General features: G+C 39.2%; 2 protein-coding genes across 12 annotated transcripts in view; one reads left to right on the top strand and one right to left on the bottom strand.

Annotated features, from left to right (window-relative positions):
* Positions 1–15,842, top strand: part of PIGB (phosphatidylinositol glycan anchor biosynthesis class B) — a 36,626-nt gene extending 20,784 nt beyond the window's left edge. For both annotated transcript variants that reach the window (XM_054667548.2, XM_054667549.2), the window contains 5 exons: positions 803–1,014; positions 1,929–1,993; positions 10,872–11,085; positions 14,992–15,172; positions 15,480–15,842. In XM_054667548.2, coding sequence (XP_054523523.1) covers positions 803–1,014; positions 1,929–1,993; positions 10,872–11,085; positions 14,992–15,172; positions 15,480–15,626 — 819 coding nt within the window. In that variant the 3' untranslated portion in view covers positions 15,627–15,842. The remainder of the gene's footprint in view (positions 1–802; positions 1,015–1,928; positions 1,994–10,871; positions 11,086–14,991; positions 15,173–15,479) is intronic.
* CCPG1 (cell cycle progression 1) overlaps positions 1–17,337 on the bottom strand; it is a 91,705-nt gene that overhangs the window by 22,642 nt on the left and 51,726 nt on the right. For 2 of the 10 annotated variants that reach the window (XR_010151339.1, XR_010151337.1), the window contains exons 9-11: positions 16,506–16,603; positions 15,828–15,954; positions 15,433–15,577 (exon numbers count right to left, since the gene is read on the bottom strand). Coding sequence is in view for 6 of the 10 variants with exons in the window: in XM_054666802.2 (XP_054522777.1) it covers positions 16,414–16,603 (190 nt within the window). In the remaining 4 variants the exon portion in view is untranslated. 10 annotated transcript variants of the gene reach the window in all.

Consider the following 17,337-nt stretch of genomic DNA (forward strand, 5'->3'; position numbering starts at 1 on the left):
AAGCTATGGGATGCAAAGACATAAGAATGATATAATGGACTCTGGTGACTCGGGGTGGGGAAGGGTGAGAGAGGGGTGAGAAATTCTTATTTCGAGTACATATTAGGTACAGTGTACATTGCTTGGGTGATGGGTGGACCAAAATCCTAGAAATCACCTCTAAAGAACTTATTCATGTAACCAGAAGCCATCTGTACCCCAAAAACTTGAAATAAAAACACAAACTTAGACTGCCAAAATATAAGTTTGATTCTCACTTTGAATCTCAAAAATCTAGTTTTACAAATTAACAAAGAACACATTAATACTTAAAGAAGAAAAAATAACAGTTAAGAAGGATTTCATACAGTCATTAATTAAAATTATTAGGCCAGGCATGGTGGCTCACACCTATAATCGCAGCACTTTGGGAGGCCGAGGCAGGCAGATCACGAGGTCAGGAGATTGAGACCATCCTGGCTAACATGGTGAAACCCCGTCTCTACTAAAAATACAAAAAAATTAGCCGGGCGTGGTGGCGGGCGCCTGTAGTCCCAGCTACTCGGGAGGCTGAGGCAGAATGGCGTGAACCCGCGAGGCGGAGCTTGCAGTGAGCCGAGATCGCGCCACTGCACTCCAGCCTGGGCGACAGAGCAAGACTCCGTCTTAAAAAAAAAAAAAAAAAAAATTATTAATGTAAACTATTGCCTGGTTTTTAGACTTCAATTCTGATTTAATGTCAAAATTGTATCAATCCCCTAATGCCAAAGATTACTACTTGGCACTAACACATTTCTATTTATTTTTCCTTCAACGGTGCCAGTGGACTCTGGTTCAATTTAATTTTTTGAAATTTAACGTGCTGCAGAACTTGGGAACATTTTATGGTTCTCATCCATGGCACTGGTACTTCAGTCAAGGATTTCCAGTTATCTTGGGTACTCACTTACCCTTCTTTATTCATGGCTGCTATCTAGCACCAAAGAGATACCGGATACTTTTGGTGACTGTGCTGTGGACACTGCTTGTTTATAGGTAAGATTTTATTTGTTCAAAAGGCTAAAATTTTTTATGTTACCAAGAAATCAAATTAAATTCTTCAAAAAGTAAACTTTATGTTTTGGAGGTGCCATTAACTTTTGTTAGTGGGAATTATCTTAGAAGATACAAGTAGTAGTAATTATGGAGGCACTAGAGTGAATACTTTAGATATGTAGTTTTCTTAATAAGGATTACACTCAATTTTTAAGAACTTGGACTAATTTTATTTGCTTTAAAAAAAAAAAAAACAGACCAGGCACAGTTGCTCATGCCTGTAATTTCAATACTTTGAAGGCCAAGGTGGGAGGATTGCTTGAAGCAAGGAGTTCATGACCAGCCTGAGCAACATAGCAAGACCCTCTCTCTGAAAAAAAATTTAAAATTACCAGGGCATGATGGCATGTGCCTGTAGTCCTAGCTATTGGGGAAGCTGAGGCAGAAGGACTGCTTGAGCCCAGGAATTTAAGGTTGCAGTGAGCTATGATTGTGCTACTGCACTCCAGTCTGGGTGACAAAACAAGACCCTGTCTCAGTCAATCAGTCAATCAATACTACCAAAATTTTAAATTGAAGGACCACAGAAATACATTCTAAAATAAAAATGTATGTATCCTTATTCCAAATTTGACTAATTTCACTTACTTGGATTGAAATAGAAATCCCGTTCTTAGAATGTAACTGTACTTTGTAATTTCAAATTGACATCATATTTTATGATTAGTTTTACCATATCATAATCACCTTATAACTAAAAAATAAGATGAATTTCTGAAGCAAGAAATTCAGTCTGAATACTTAGAAAATAAATAGATCAAGTTAAATATATTTTATATTAAATATATTACTTTCTCAATCTATCCTATAACATGATAATTAATATTTTTTAATAATATTTGTTTTTATTATAGCATGTTGAGCCACAAAGAATTCAGGTTTATTTATCCAGTTTTACCATTCTGTATGGTGTTCTGTGGTAAGTGCTTTTGTTTGTTATAGAAAATAAATTATATAGAAATAGTCTAAAGACAACACATCCTCATTAAACTATGTCTATTTTCAACTAGGTTAATAAGGAATTACTTAATTACAGATTAATTATATTACTGCAATATTCTCTTTTTGTAGTCCAAATATCTTTTTTCCTATATCCTCTAAAGTGAGATAAAAACATAAAGATCCTAGCCCAGTGCAGCGGTGTGCACTTTTAATCCCAGCTACTCAGAAGCCTGAGGCAGGAGGATCACCTGAGCCCAGGAGTTTGAGACCAGCCTACCATATGGCAAGTCCTTCTCTCAAAAAACAGACAAACAAAAAACCCATATAAATATCCAATACCCAAAGCAGTTTTTGGTGGTGGTGTTTCTATTTGGTGGTGGTGTTTCTCACTAAAAAGTAAAGTAACATGTCTGTTTTTAGATTAGCTGTTTTAAGTTTATGGTTAAACTGTAAGGGTCTTCATTTTCACAAAGGAAAAATGTATTTACTGCTGTTGAAACTAGTTTTTAATGCTTTTACACATAAAACATTTACACTTTTAAAACTCACTCTAAGGCATATGCAATTATTATTATTATCTTTTTAGACAGAGTCTCACTCTGTTGCCCAGGCTGGAGTGCAGTGGCACGATCTTGGCTCACTGCAACCTCCACCTCCCTGTGTTCAAGCAATTCTCCTGCCTCAGCCTCCCGAGTAGCTGGGATTACAGGCATCCGCCACCATACCCGGCTAATTTTTGTATTTTAAGTAGAGACAGGGTTTCACCGTGTTGGCCAGGCTGGTCTCGAACTCCTGACCTCAGGTGATCCACCCGCCTCAGCCTCCCAAAAGTGCTGGGATTGCAGGCGTGAGCCACCGCGCCCAGCCTGGCATATGCCATTTTTTAAGTAATTAACTCCTGATTTTATTCAGGCCTTTTCTCCATTTTTCCACAGTCTTAACATGTATTTTTTTCGTCACAAAAATCCTTATATGACTCAATTCAGGAAAATCTGGGTTTTTACATTGGTTGGTTTGGAAAAATTACGAATTGAAACTTTATTAACTTCAAGTTTAATTCGGAATAAATGACTGTTGACTTCCTTCAAATATTAAGACCTTAAAAAAAATCACTGTGTTGACAGAGAAGAAATGACTAGCCAACTGGAACTGGAGGCTGGAAAAAACCTAGGGAGTTACAGTTTTCAAACTTATTTTTTACTTAAAAAAAAGAAAAACATTGAGTTAGGCAATGTTTGACCAAGTATACATCAACTCCTACAGATCTGAGATGTATAATCTCTTCAATTTAAGAAGATAAACATACAAATATAAAATCAAATATTAAAAATCTGTATTTTTGATACATCTGAAGTTCTGAAATCAAAGCCTCAGTCTGTCATTACTTTACAGTGTAACCACATACAAACGCAGGCACATACAAAAATTTAGACATCTAACAGCTATTTGGCAAGCCTTAAGAATAGCTGGCCCCATTTGTCAGAGGAAATCTGTTCATAAATCACTATTCAGATGTTAAATGGTTTCTGTTTTGTTGGGTTTTTTTACAGCCACTTGAGTGTGTATTATAATTAAATCAAGCATTGGCAGAGTACAAAGGCAAATGTTTTTGTGTGCCTGGAGGGGACGGGGAGGTTGGTTAGTAACTTGGTTTGATTTCTGTTTTCATAAACCAGATTTTTCCAGCATTCCTCTTCTGTGTCCTGTTGCTTTACCAAGTATTTACACTAAGATTGAGTTGTCTGAATCCTCATTGCCAGTCTAAAAGATTGAATCTTTAAGTGGCAAGATCCCTGTAACCAGGGCCTACTCACAGTTTATTGAGATAAAATGCTGATGAGGGGTAAAGAGAGCCCCTTCTAATAGGTAAGAATCACCCCTTCTTCCATCCTCTGTCTACTTAGAAGGATCTCTAAAAGACAGCAACCTAGAAAACCCCTTGATCTCCTCACAGGATGCATTCTTTTCCTCCACACCCTACCTAAGGTTCTAGAGTGGGTCAAAAAACTCTAATTCCTAGGAGATTTGTACTTCCACTAACAGTCAGGGCTGTTTAATGCCAAGAGGTTCCAACAGTAGGATCAATTCTGTCTAGTGATCTCACCTAGACAGAAATCTCTGGACATTTAGAACAGTTCTCTTTGGAGCTCTTGATGTTTTAGTGACCCAGTTTGAATCTTTCCTAAGTACTTGAAATCTTGAGTTATACCACAAATTTCAGCCTTATTCTGCTTTTGTGTGACTTGTTTTAACCTATTTTTATGTAAACATGACAACTCTGTCAGCCATTGCTGTGTAAAAGGCCACCTCAAAACTGTAGTGGCTTAAAACTCCATTTATTATAATTTACAGGTCTACATTTCAACTGGGCAGTTCTCATCTCCACTGAGCTCACTTACACAGCTGCAGATTGAGTAGATAGCTCTATTGACCTAGGCTGGGCTCTCATGTCTGGGGTTCAACTAGCTGTAGGCCAAGTCTTCTCAGCTCTTCTGAGTTTTCTCTTCCTCCAACAGGCTAGCTAGGGCTTGTTCACTTGGCATAGGCCGGGTTCCAAGAGAGGGAGCAAATATGCAAGGCCCTTTGAGACAAGGGCTTGGAATTTGCATACTGTCACTTCCACCACATTCTTTTCATGAAAGCAAGTCACTGGGCCAGGCCAGATTCAAGAGGTGGGGAAATAAATGCCAACCTCATAGTGGGATGGGACACAGGAAGAAAAATAATTGCAGCAGTTTTTTCAGTCTACGGTAACTTCTCTTGCCTAATTTGAATTTCCCTTAGTCCTATAAAATAGGACTCAACTCTAGAAAATATATTTTGTGACTGGCTCTGATCTTTAGTGAATTGTTCAACAATGTGCCTCATTTTCCTTATCTGTAAAAGAAAGGTGGTATTTTAGCAACACTAATTCAATTCTTAGTTTGAATCTCTCATTTGTGCTGATAGAGTTCAGCACCCACTACTGATTCTGAGTTGAGTGTCTGCTTATCTGTTTTTACCACAGTGGCTAATATAGACTTCTCTCTTACTGGGCCACTTTGTTTTTCCATATTCTTATCTTTTTTTTTTTGAGACAGAGTCTCTCTCTGTCGCCCATGCTGGAGTGCAGTGGCGCAATCTCAGCTCACTACAACCTCCGCCTCCTGGGTTCAAGAGATTCTCCTGCCTCAGCCTCCAGAGTAGCTGGAATTACAGGCCCATGCCACCACAGCCAGCTAATTTTTGTATTTTTAGTTGGGGCTTGACCATGTTGACCAGGCTGGTGTCGAACTCCTGACCTCAGATGATCCACCTGCCTTGGCCTCCCAAAGTGCTGGGATTACGGCGTGAGCCACCACAGCTGGCCCCATATTCTAATCTTTTTATCAAAATTGCATATGTACATTATTTCAGAAGACATTCCACAAGGAATTTAAAAAAAAAATTGTTCCCCTGCTCTCCCTTCTATTTCCTCTCCCCAAAAACAATCACTTAAGCATTCTTTCAGCTGGTTATTTTGGTATTTATCTCGATATCTCTAAAACATTTATAATGCCACTTAAAGGTCTTTGTTTTAGGCATTAACTGTTGAATTCTATCGAAGATGGAAAGACGGCTTTACTTCCTTAACAAAATAGCAACATAAAATTCTTCCTGGCCAGCTGCCAGTGGCTGACGCCTGTAATCCTAGCACTTTGGGAGGCTGAGGTGGGTCGATCACCTGAGGTCAGGAGTTCAAGACCAGCCTGGCCAACAGGGTGAAACCCTGTCTCTACTAAAAATACAAAAACTAGCTGGGTGTGGTGGCACGCACCTGTAATGCCAGCTACTTGGGAGGCTGAGACAGGAGAATCACTTGAACCCTGGAGGTGGAGGTTGCATTGAGCCGAGATCGGCACCACTGCACTCCAGCCTGGGTGACAGAGCGAGACTCTGTCTAAAAAAAAAAAAAAATTCTTCTTGATACCTTCATCTGTGCCCAGTACCCTCATTATGGTTAGTAGTTCAAAGTCTCTCTTTCCCAGCCCCATTCTACTGTATGTCCCATTCCAGAATTGAACCACCTTTTGTTGTTCTTATCTAAACACTGAAACTAAGCTTTCTCAAAGAGTATTTAAAAATAGAAACAGTAACTCAGATATCTCTCTAATTGGTAAAATGTGGTAGGGATTTTTTTTCTTAACATTAGGTTTCCTGATAATTCTTGTCAAAACCAGGATGGAATCAGCAATGTACAGTCTCAGATACTCCCATCCTCTCTATTACCGTGAACCTTACCTTGGTAAGAAGGAATGTATTAGTGATTGCTGGAAAATACAGAATGCCACGCTAGATATCCAAAATTTTTAAAGTGTGTATATCAAGCTAAATAATACATGATGATTAAGAGATATGGCTTTATAAAGGAACCACCTCATGAAGTATCTTCTTATATGCTCAGGTTTTTAGATTTTATCCTGAAGAGTAGTCAACTGAGATGTAATGGATTTTAAACATTTCTGTAACAGTAGTCTGATGAACATGATCTGATAGGAGCCCAGTGTATTTTTTTATTATAAAAATAAATGCCGATGGTACAAAAATAATTAGTGTGTCATCCTCAAGTCATCTAGTCCCATTCCCCAGAGGTAACTATTGTTATCACTTTCTTAAGCAGTTCTTCCAGAAATTTTCTGTATACCCACTTTCAAGTATCTTTTTGTAGGCCCAGATAACAGGAGCAAATTAAGTATTTAGGGGTGATGTTTAGCATCCAGTTAGCAATGGGTTGTTACTATGTGAAAGGAAGGAACCTATACTTTAGTCACTGGGGTACACACAAAGTCTTAAATCTTCAGTGATTGGGATACACATCATTTACGTGGTGGGGATGATCACTTTCTGAAGCTAGGTCATTTGAGGGTGGATTATTTCAGTGAGAACTCCATCTCCAAATTTGTGCGTGCCATTAAGGAGACTTACTGGATGTCACCTACTGGAATCTTGTTCATTTGTTTTAAATATTGATGAAACAATACTACTGGTCTATAAGAAAACCATGGACCTTAGGCTTCTCTTGTGGTTCACTCAGTCTAGCATTGGAACTGGAAAATCTTTCCAACCCTTCCTTTAGCAACTCATTTCTGAAATCCCCTTTGGAAGCTTTCAGTGCCAGAAGGTTTAAAAACCCCTCAGAGGCCTTAAATTCAGGACTCTTGACTTATACTCTAAAGTTGGGTTCTTTTCTAACATGTGCACAAGTCATTTGATGATAACTGAAATTATAAAAGATATTTTCTTTGTATGTCAAATGCATAGTAATGCTTATAGGATGCTAAACATGTAAATAAAGGCAGTTCTGGCTGGGCGCTGTGGCTCACGCCTGTAATCCCAGCACTTTGGGAGGCTGTGGCGGGCAGATCACCTGAGTTTGAGACCAGCCTGGCCAACATGGTGAAACCCCATCTCTACTTAAAATACAAAAATTAGCCGGGCATGGCGGCAGGCACCTGTAATCCCAGCTACCCAGGAGGCTAAGGCAGGAGAATCGCTTGAACCCAGGAGGTGGAGGTTGCAGTGAGCCGGTATCATGCCACTTGCACTCCCGCCTGGGCGAAAGAGCGAGAGTCCATCTCAAAAAAATAATAATCATAAAGACAGTTCTATTTTAAATAAGGTTTTATCCCCAAACTTCATTTTTAAGTTGGAACCTGAAATATTTTTTTCTTAGAAATAATACTGTGACATGTAGTAAGGCTCCCAGAATATTACACAAAAGCTCATCGGATCCATAATACTGTTGAAGACAATTCTGAATGGCAACTGTTTCAGTATCCACTGTCCCCAAGAAAACTAAGCTATCACCTGACTCTCCCTGGCATTGTTCAGCTGTTCCTTCTCTTCCCAGCATTTTCTTTATATTACTTCTCTAAGTAATATGGAGATTCAGTTCTCACTAAAATGATCCATCCTAAAATGAGCTAAGCTCAGAGAGTTAAAATCACCATCATGTAAGGCAAGCATTACCTAACTTAAGAGACGCTCTGTCTCACCAGTACTGAAGATGCTGGAAACACAAGCATGTTATCTTCCAGCATTCTACCCAGAGTGCTATTTTCATAGTCTTGATCACCAAGTATTCCCATTTTGTGTCACCCACCTATACTATTGTATTCCTAGTGCCATAGTTTCTTTTTTTTTTTTTTTTTTTTTGAGACGGCATCTCGCTCTGTCACCAGGCTGGAGTGCAGTGGCACGATCTCAGCTCACTGCAACCTATGCCTGCCGGGTTCAAGTGATTCTCCTGCCTCAGCCTGCCTCAGCTGGGACTACAGGCACGCGCCTCCACACCTAGCTAATTTTTGTATTTTTAGTAGAGACGGGTTTTCACGATGTTGGCCAGGATGGTCTCGATCTCTTCACCTTGCGATCTGCCCGCCTTGGCCTCCCAAAGTCCTGGGATTACAGGCGTGAGCCACCACCCCCGGCCTTGAATGAACAAATTATTAATAAGTGAATCACTTTACACATGCTCACCTTATAAGTATCTTCAAATAATTGAGAACAAACTGTATCTTCTAGGGCCTTGCTGTAGGATGGGCTTGCTGTAGTTTGGACGTTTGTCCCCTAAACCTTAGTTGAAATTTGATCCCCACTGTTGGAGGTGGGGCCTAATGGGAGATGCTTCGATCATGGGGGTGGAGCCTTCATGAATGGCTTGGCACCATCCTGGAGTAATAAGTGAGTTCTCCTTATATTAGGTTCCATGAGAGTTCCCCCGAGTGCTGGCTGTACAAAAGAGCCTGGCACCTTCCACTTTCTTGCTTCTGCTCTCTCACCATGTGATCTCTGCACAAACTGACTCCCCTTCACCTTCTGCCATGAGTGGAAGCAGCCTGAAGCCCTCACCAGTGGATGCTTCTTGTACAACCTGCAGGACCATGAGCCAAGTAAATATAAATTAGCCAGTCTCAGGTATTCCAATATAGCAGTACAGACAAAGACAAGGCTTTAATGTAGCTTTTTGTATTTGAGCCTACTAAAGTAGATGTTGTTTTAGCCTACCAACCCAAGTTAAGTGCTTCAACTTATATTTGGGGATCTGCTGTGTCTGTGATTGGGGTTATTACAGATGGTTGAACTTTTAGAATCCTATTTTTTAATTTATTTTGAGACAGTTTCACTCTGTTGCCCAGGCTGGAGTGCAGTGGCGTGATCTCGGCTCACTGCAACCTCTGACACCACGCCCGGCTAATTTTTATATTTTAGTAGAGATGGGGTTTCACCTCTGTTGGCCAGGCTGGTCTTGAACTCCTGACCTCAAGTGATCCGCCTGCCTTGTCCTCCCAAAGTACTGGGATTACAGGTGTGAGCTACCGCACCTGGCCCTATTTTATTCATTTTTATTTTCGTAGAGACAGGGTGTCACCCAGGCTGGAGTGCAGTGGCGTGGTCATAGCTCACTGTCCCCTCAAACTCATGAGCACAGGTGAACCTCCTGCCTCAGCCTTCCCAGTAGCTGGATCTACAGGTGCGCACTATCACACCTGGCTAATTTTTTTTTATTTTAAATGGAGTCTCACTATGTTGCCCAGGCTGGTCTTGAACTCCTGGCCTCAAGCAATCCTCTCATCTCAGCTATTTTATTTCAAATAAAGCTAATTCTAATTATCATTCCTTTTAGTAGGTTCCTCATTTTACCATTTCAAACATCTTATAAATGTAGATTTAAGTGATAGGCTTAGTTTTCTTAATCTTGCTACATTTTTCACCACACCACTTTTCAGATTATTCTTTAATCAGAACTATTTCAAGTAGATTAAAAAATACTAGGTGACATGGATATGTGATATTCCAACTCATGAGGTATGAACTGTGGATGATATTAACATATTCATAGGAGGAACAAAATAAAAAACACTGCCTTGGTCCCATTCAGTATTGTACTAACATTTTGGGCAAACCAAGGTTTGGATGAAGAATACCCAAGTTCAAAAAGAACTATTATCTAGTTCTATAAAAAGAGTGTATGTAAATTATGAACAAAATGTCATGCTTACTAATAAGCTTAATCTTTTCCAGTGGAAAGGCCTGTTCTTGGTATTCTCAGTAGATCCTAATATGTCCATTAATAGTGGCTGTTGCTGAAGAAAAGGACTATCAGAGGGGAGAGAGACTTTTACTTATCCTTTTATACCCGTCTATTCATTCTACTTGGTTTTTTCCTTTGGTTTTTTGTTTTGTTTTGCCCCACAGAATAATCCCTTTCATAAATCAAAAAAGAAAAATTGTTCAGCATCTCCAAATTGCCTGACTGTAGTGGGAAAACAAAATTTCCCACTGTTGTGGGGAAAAAAATGTAAGACATAGCACCTTTTCTTCCACTCATATACTTATGGAAAATCTCCCAGGTGCCCAATGGCTTATTTTCCTAAGAGGACACATTATTGAAACTCGTATTACACACTAAAATACCAATTATTAGTGCTTGGGAGATTAAAGAGGTAGGTAAATGGAATAATTAAAAGTCCTATTTATTTAGCAACTACTGTGTACCAGGGCAGTCACTGGACATTTTTTCTAACACTTGAATAAGGTACTATTATCCCAATGACCAGCAAAGTAAAACGACTTGTGCTAGAACTGGAATTCAAATCTGGACCTGTTGGACTCCATAACCATATCTTTCCACTATACCTCAATACCTTTTACTAGAAAAAGTCAAGACCTAGATGACAATAGTGAATGGTCAGAGATATGACTTATTGCTTATTTCTTATTTGTCTATAACAGTATTACAGTTTTTGCTATTTCCATTAAAAATTACAGATGTATTTGCAGTTAACATAACAAGATTGTCAGTGTTAAGATTCAATATGTCTATCTTCATATAGGATACTCATTAACCCACCTGAAAACATGGAAGAAACCAGCTCTAAGTTTCCTGTTTTTATCAAATTTGTTCCTCGCCCTTTATACTGGTTTAGTTCATCAACGAGGTACTCTTGATGTCATGAGTCATATTCAAAAAGTCTGTTACAACAATCCCAATAAATCTTCAGCTTCAATATTTATAATGATGCCTTGCCACTCTACTCCTTATTACAGGTAATAAAAGATGTTCCACTATATGCTGTTAAGAAACTGAAACTGACTACTTTAAAATTCCCTTTCAGATTCCTGGATTTGAATTAATTGGTCACTGATCAAATGATAAATTTTAAACTTCCACATATTTATTCACTGATGGATTTTAAAAACCACTTGAACTGTGTCAAAGAAAATGTTTTAAATAAACTTTTTCTTTTTCTTTTTTTTTTTTTTTTTTTTTGAGACGGAGTCTGTTCTATTGCCCAGGCTGGAGTGCAGTGGCGCCATCTCGGCTCACTGCAAGCTCCGCCTCCCAGGTTCACGCCATTCTCCTGCCTCAGCCTCCCGAGTAGCTGGGACCACAGGTGCCTGCCACCATGCCCGGCTAATTTTTTCTATTTTTAGTAGAGATGGGGTTTCACCGTGTTAGCCAGGGTAGTCTCGGTCTCCTGACCTCGTGATCTGCCTGCCTTGGCCTCCCAAAGTGCTGGGATTACAGGTGTGAGCCACCGTGCTCGGCCGTAAACTTTATTATTCTTTAAAAACAATTTACTTATACCTAATTCTGATTTAAATCAGTATAAAACAATTTGTAGGTATCTGATAGTCTTCTTAGTAAAGAAACTCATGTATTACTTACCTTACTACAAATCTCTGTGATACATCTTTACACAATTTGAATTAATCTTAAAACATGGATTTTAGGCCGGGCGCCGTGGCTCACGCCTGTAATCCCAGTACTTTGGGAGGCTGAGGCGGGTGGATCACAAGGTCAGAAGATCGAGACCATCCTGGCTAAGCTGGTGAAACCCCGTCTCTACTAAAAATACAAAAAATTAGCCGGGCGTGGTGGCAGGTGCCTGTAGTTCCAGCTACTCGGGAGGCTGAGGCAGGAGAATGGCATGAACCCAGGAGGCGGAGTTTGCAGTGAGCCGAGATTGCACCACTGCACTCCAGCCTGGGCAACAGAGCAAGACTCTGTCTCCGAAAAAAAAAAACAAAAAACAAAAAACAAAAAAAAAACATGGATTTTAGTCCAGATTTACTACTGGATTATTGCCCTCATCTTAAACTAGACTTTTTTTTTTTTAGATGGAGTTTTGCTCTTGTTGCCCAGGCTGGAGTGCAATGGCGTGATCTTGGCTCACTACAACCTCTGCCTCCCGGGTTCAAGCAATTCTCCTGCCTCAGCCTCCTGAGTAGCTAAGATTACAGGCATGTGCCACCATGCCCGGCTAATTTTGTATTTTTATTAGAGACAGGGTTTCTCCATGTTGGTCAGGCTGATCTCGAACTCCCGACCTCAGGTGATCCGCCCACTTCAGCCTCCCCAAAGTGCTGGGATTACAGGCGTGAGCCACCGCACCCGGCCTTAAACTAGATTTTTAATCTCTTTGGACATCAGTTGTCTCACCTGTAAAAAATTAGGGAATGCGACTAGATGATATTCTAATGCTTGAATTAAGTGTTTCTGGGAAATATACTAAAATTGCCTCAACTATGTATGGCCTTTAAAAAGACATCCATTTGTTCCTGTGCTTTATTTCAGGAAGCTGTATTAGTTACTAATTACCCAGTAATGATATAGGGGCAAAGGAGCCAGATTTCCTACAGAAAATTATATACCAGGCTGGGCGTTGTGGCTCACGCCTGTAATCCTAGCACTTTGTGAGGCCAAGGCGGGCAGATTGCCTGAGCTCAGGAGTATGAGACTAGCCTGGGCCACATGGTGAACCCCTGACTCTACTAAAATACAAAAAAAATTGGCCAGGTGTTGTGGCGCATGCCTGTAGTCCTAGCTACTCGGGAGGCGGAGGTTGCAGTGAGCTGAGGTCATACCATTGCACTCCAACCTGGGCGACAGAGCGAGACTCTACCTAAAAATAAATAAATAAATACATAAAATCTATAACTATTTAACTCAGTCTGGCTTTAAACAATCTGGAGTTAATGTCTCCTATGCACGTTCAATTAATTTAATTACAGTGGTTATCATTTTAGGGGAATTTAACACTTGGAATACTCCTATTTAACTAATCATTAATGCCAGTAATTAATATACAGTTTAGAAAAATGGAGATCCTAGCAAAAACCACAGGCTAAAAGGAAGACATCAAGTATCCTTTCAACTTGAGGATTCCCTACTATATGTATATGTGGCTGAAAAAGGGACATTCACTCTCCGTGCTCACATTAGGGATAATACTGAGGAGAACAGGAATCCTAGAGGTACCAAGATGTTCTTTATACTTAATTGTAGTCAGTTGATGTCTTAGGCTTTGAATAGTTCACCAAGTTCTCCACACCTTTTCAAAGCACACAAGAGAGGAAAGTCTGATGCCTATTTTGCATCAGACTTGGAAGTAGAGAGCAACATATGTCCCTTGATTAACATCCAAATAAGTAATGGCTTTACTGTGGCATAGAAAGACTAGAGTAGGCCGGCAGCTTTTTCTGAGGAATTTCTGCTTCCCTTTGAAACAAGACCTTCATTTCCAATAAATAAATCACTATTAGGTCTTGTGTACATTTAATTTTTATGCATTTCATAAATAAACCTCCTGCATAATTATTAACTTCATTTCTAACTGGAAATTTTAAATGTTTGTATCAGTGAGGTTTAATTTTTCCTAAGGCAATTATAAACATGGCTTTTTGCATGACCTAAGTAACTGGCTTAAATTGTCATAACTGGTATTAGAAATGAATCCATCTTTTTTATACTCTAATCTTTTTTTTTGTTTTGAGACAGACTCTTGCTCTGTCGCCCAGGCTGGAGTGCAGTGGCATATGATCTCAGCTCACTGCAACCTCCGTCTTCTGGGTTCAAGAAATTGTCCTGCCTCAGCCTCTTAAGTAGCTGGAACTACAGGCACATACCACCATGCCCGGCTAATTTTTGTACTTTTAGTAGATACAGGGTTTCACCATGTTGGCCAGGCTGGTCTTGAACTCCTGACCTCCAGTGATCCACATGCCTTGGCCTCCCAAAGTTCTGGGATTACAGGCATAAGCCACTGCACCCGGCCTACTCTAGTCTTTCTATGCCACAATAAAACCATTACTTATTTGGATGTTAATCAATGGACATATGTTGCTCTCTACTTCTCAATCTTAAATAAAAAAAATAAAAAAAAAACACTTCAAACTTGCCATGTGGCTGGGCGTGGTGGCTCACACCTGTAATCCCAGCACTTTGGAAGGCTGAGGCGGGTGGATCACCTGAGGTTAGGAGTTCAGGACCAGCCTGGCCAACATGGTGAAACCCCGTCTCTACTAAAAAAATACAAAAATCAGCCAGGCGTGGTTGGTGGGCGCCTGTAATCCCAGCTACTTGGGAGGCTGAGACAGGAGAATTGCTGGGAGGTGGAGGTTGCAGTGAGCTGAGATTGCGCCATTGCACTCCAGCCTGGGTGACGAGAGCGAAACTCTTGTCTTCAAAAAAAAAAACTTGCCATGTAAGTATGTGATCCATCCCCTATCAGAGCAGAAAGGGAAGAGAGAAAGAATCCTTTCTGATTATGACCACAGTTTCCTACTTTATCAAATACACCTATGGAGAATTACTCTCCTATTAACAAGTTAACTTACCTGATCCTGAGGACCATTTATGTTTCTGGAACAGAATACCAATGCTACAGAATGTTGAGTCCCCCTACTGACCTACTTCCCTCCTTGAAATGGACTTCTATGCACTAGTTTGGGCTTATAGGTTATACTGCTGCTGCTGCATAGGTACATGGTATAAGAATCATGTTTTTTTATCTTTGAGAAAATGAGTTAAAGGCTTGCTTCTTCACTTAACTGCAACACAGTTTACAGATTCAGATTTCACATTTTGCTAAGTATAAATGACATATCTTAAGACTAATGAAAACTTTCATGTTTTACTTGTACTTATTATGGTAACTTTTCTTTTCATAGCCATGTTCACTGCCCACTTCCCATGAGATTTCTCCAGTGCCCCCCAGACCTGACTGGAAAAAGTCATTATCTTGATGAAGCAGATGTATTTTACCTAAATCCCTTAAACTGGTTACATAGAGAGTTTCATGATGATGCATCATTGCCTACTCACTTGATCACCTTCAGCATTTTGGAAGAGGTAAGTAAACATGAAAAAGAGGAAAACTCAGTATTTTAATTTTACCCCAGGTTTAGGAAACCCTCAGGTAAATAGATAATATAACCTTTTTATGGTCTGTTTCAACCCACATTTCATAATTAGTCTTTTCTCCAGTCAAAATTAGCCCCAGTTCTGTAACTATCAAAGTATTTTACTTCCTATAAGTTAATTCTTTTATTAAGCAAAAAGTTGTAGACAGCAATTAGAATAGGCAATTCTAAAATTGACTGAAACAGTACTCAGCAAAATGTAGCCTTTATTTACTTAAACATTTATTTGCTTCTAGGAAATAAGCGCTTTCCTAATTTCAAGCAATTATAAAAGAACTGCTGTTTTCTTCCACACTCACTTGCCAGAGGGTCGAATTGGAAGTCACGTATATGTCTATGAACGGAAGTTAAAAGGGAAATTCAACATGAAGATGAAATTCTGAACTTTCCTAGATAAATTAACATTGCTGGGTGGAAATATTCAGATGCTGCTTAAATACTTCGGTAAACACTGGGTAAGATTCATGGAACTTAGAAAAAAGCTGTATGAACTGCTTTACCAAATATCACTACTGAGGAAATGTATAAAATACCACATAGTATAAAATTACATGTTAATACAATGCCAGATTTTAAATAAAGACCTTTAGTTTTCCTCACGGTGTAGTTTTATTGTTTCTTCCACGATATTCAGATGTGCAAAAAATTTCACAAGAAAACAAGTCAGCAAGCTCTTAAGAGGGCAGCAAATTCTTCACAAGTCAGAGGGCTCTTGAACCCACAAAAAGACAAGAAGTGAGTGTAAGATTATAAAATGTTAATGATGAAATTCCAGAACAATGTACTTTTCTCAAGCTCTGCTGCAAATTTAACACAAACATCAGTGTTAATTACACTTTGTCATGTATGATTGAGCTTGCTTTAAGCTCTTACACTGGAAGGAAGTCTCATTTCATGCACAAAATCTGTTGCATGCCTGGCTTCCTTAATAAAACTACAGTTGATCATTTCCAGTGTCAAAAAAAATTCAACAAAGCTAAACTACAGGAAAATGCAGGTTAGTAGACTTTTAACTAATGCTTCTGAGGAATAATATAAAGTTATCAAACTGATACTTAGAAACAAAAGAAAAGACATTGTCATCTTGGTAATTTCATTAGTTTCAATACCAAACATTATACAAAGCATAAATTTTTCTCTTACAGTTGTCTAATTTAACTCAATTGTGAATCAGTATTGAGGATCAAAAGGTAATTGCCCCAATTCTATTTCAAGATTTGCCATTTGTCTTCCATTAGTGCGACCATATTTATGCCATTTACCTTCCCTTTTATAAGGCTGTGGCTGAAGGTGCTTCTGCTCTTGTTTTCGATGCCTGGAGTTTTCAATATTTACCATACGTTGCTTTTTATCAGGTCGACTGAAAGCAGTAAACACATTTTTCATCTATGTTAGAGTTCAATGTATTTAAATTTAAAACAATTTTAAATGTTTTCTCCATTAATCTATGATCTGAACACTGATAAAAGATATTAAATATCTGAATTACAATCCTAGTATATCCATATAAAAATAAAGGAGTCTGTATTAGTTTTTTTGTCCTATAGAAAGAAAAAATAGACAATAACTCTACTGGCAAAAAAGGGAAACACTCAAAAGATAACAAAGAAAAGAAATGTGACAATAAAATAATGAGATGTGTTTCCATTATTTTTCCTCCTTTCCTATAAAAATCAGTCCCTCCCCGCTGGCTTTATCACTCAGCAGAAATACATACACATCTCTCACAAACAAAGCAAAACAAAAGTCTCAACTTTTTCTTACAGCAAAAGCTCACAACACCTACACCGCTTTCCTTAATGTCTATGATCAGGCTTCCGTCACTACTTCACTGGAAGTCCATACTGTCATCCCCTGGCCGCCCAGTTTCCAAGCCAAGAAAACATTTTCCGCACATCAACTTTTTAAAAAGCATGACACATTTATTCCTTTTACTTGAGATGGCTTTTGGATTTTCAAGATACCACTCCCCACTCTTGTCCTTAGCCTTCCCTACAACCCCATGGATGTTGGTGTTCTCCCAGGAGTCTGATAAATATACAGTCTCGGCAAAAGAGATGACCATAGAACTAACTGCCAACTAACCCTCTCCAC

This window comes from Pan troglodytes, chromosome 16 (genome assembly GCF_028858775.2).
Source record: "Pan troglodytes isolate AG18354 chromosome 16, NHGRI_mPanTro3-v2.0_pri, whole genome shotgun sequence".
NCBI classification, from domain to species: Eukaryota; Metazoa; Chordata; class Mammalia; order Primates; family Hominidae; genus Pan; species Pan troglodytes.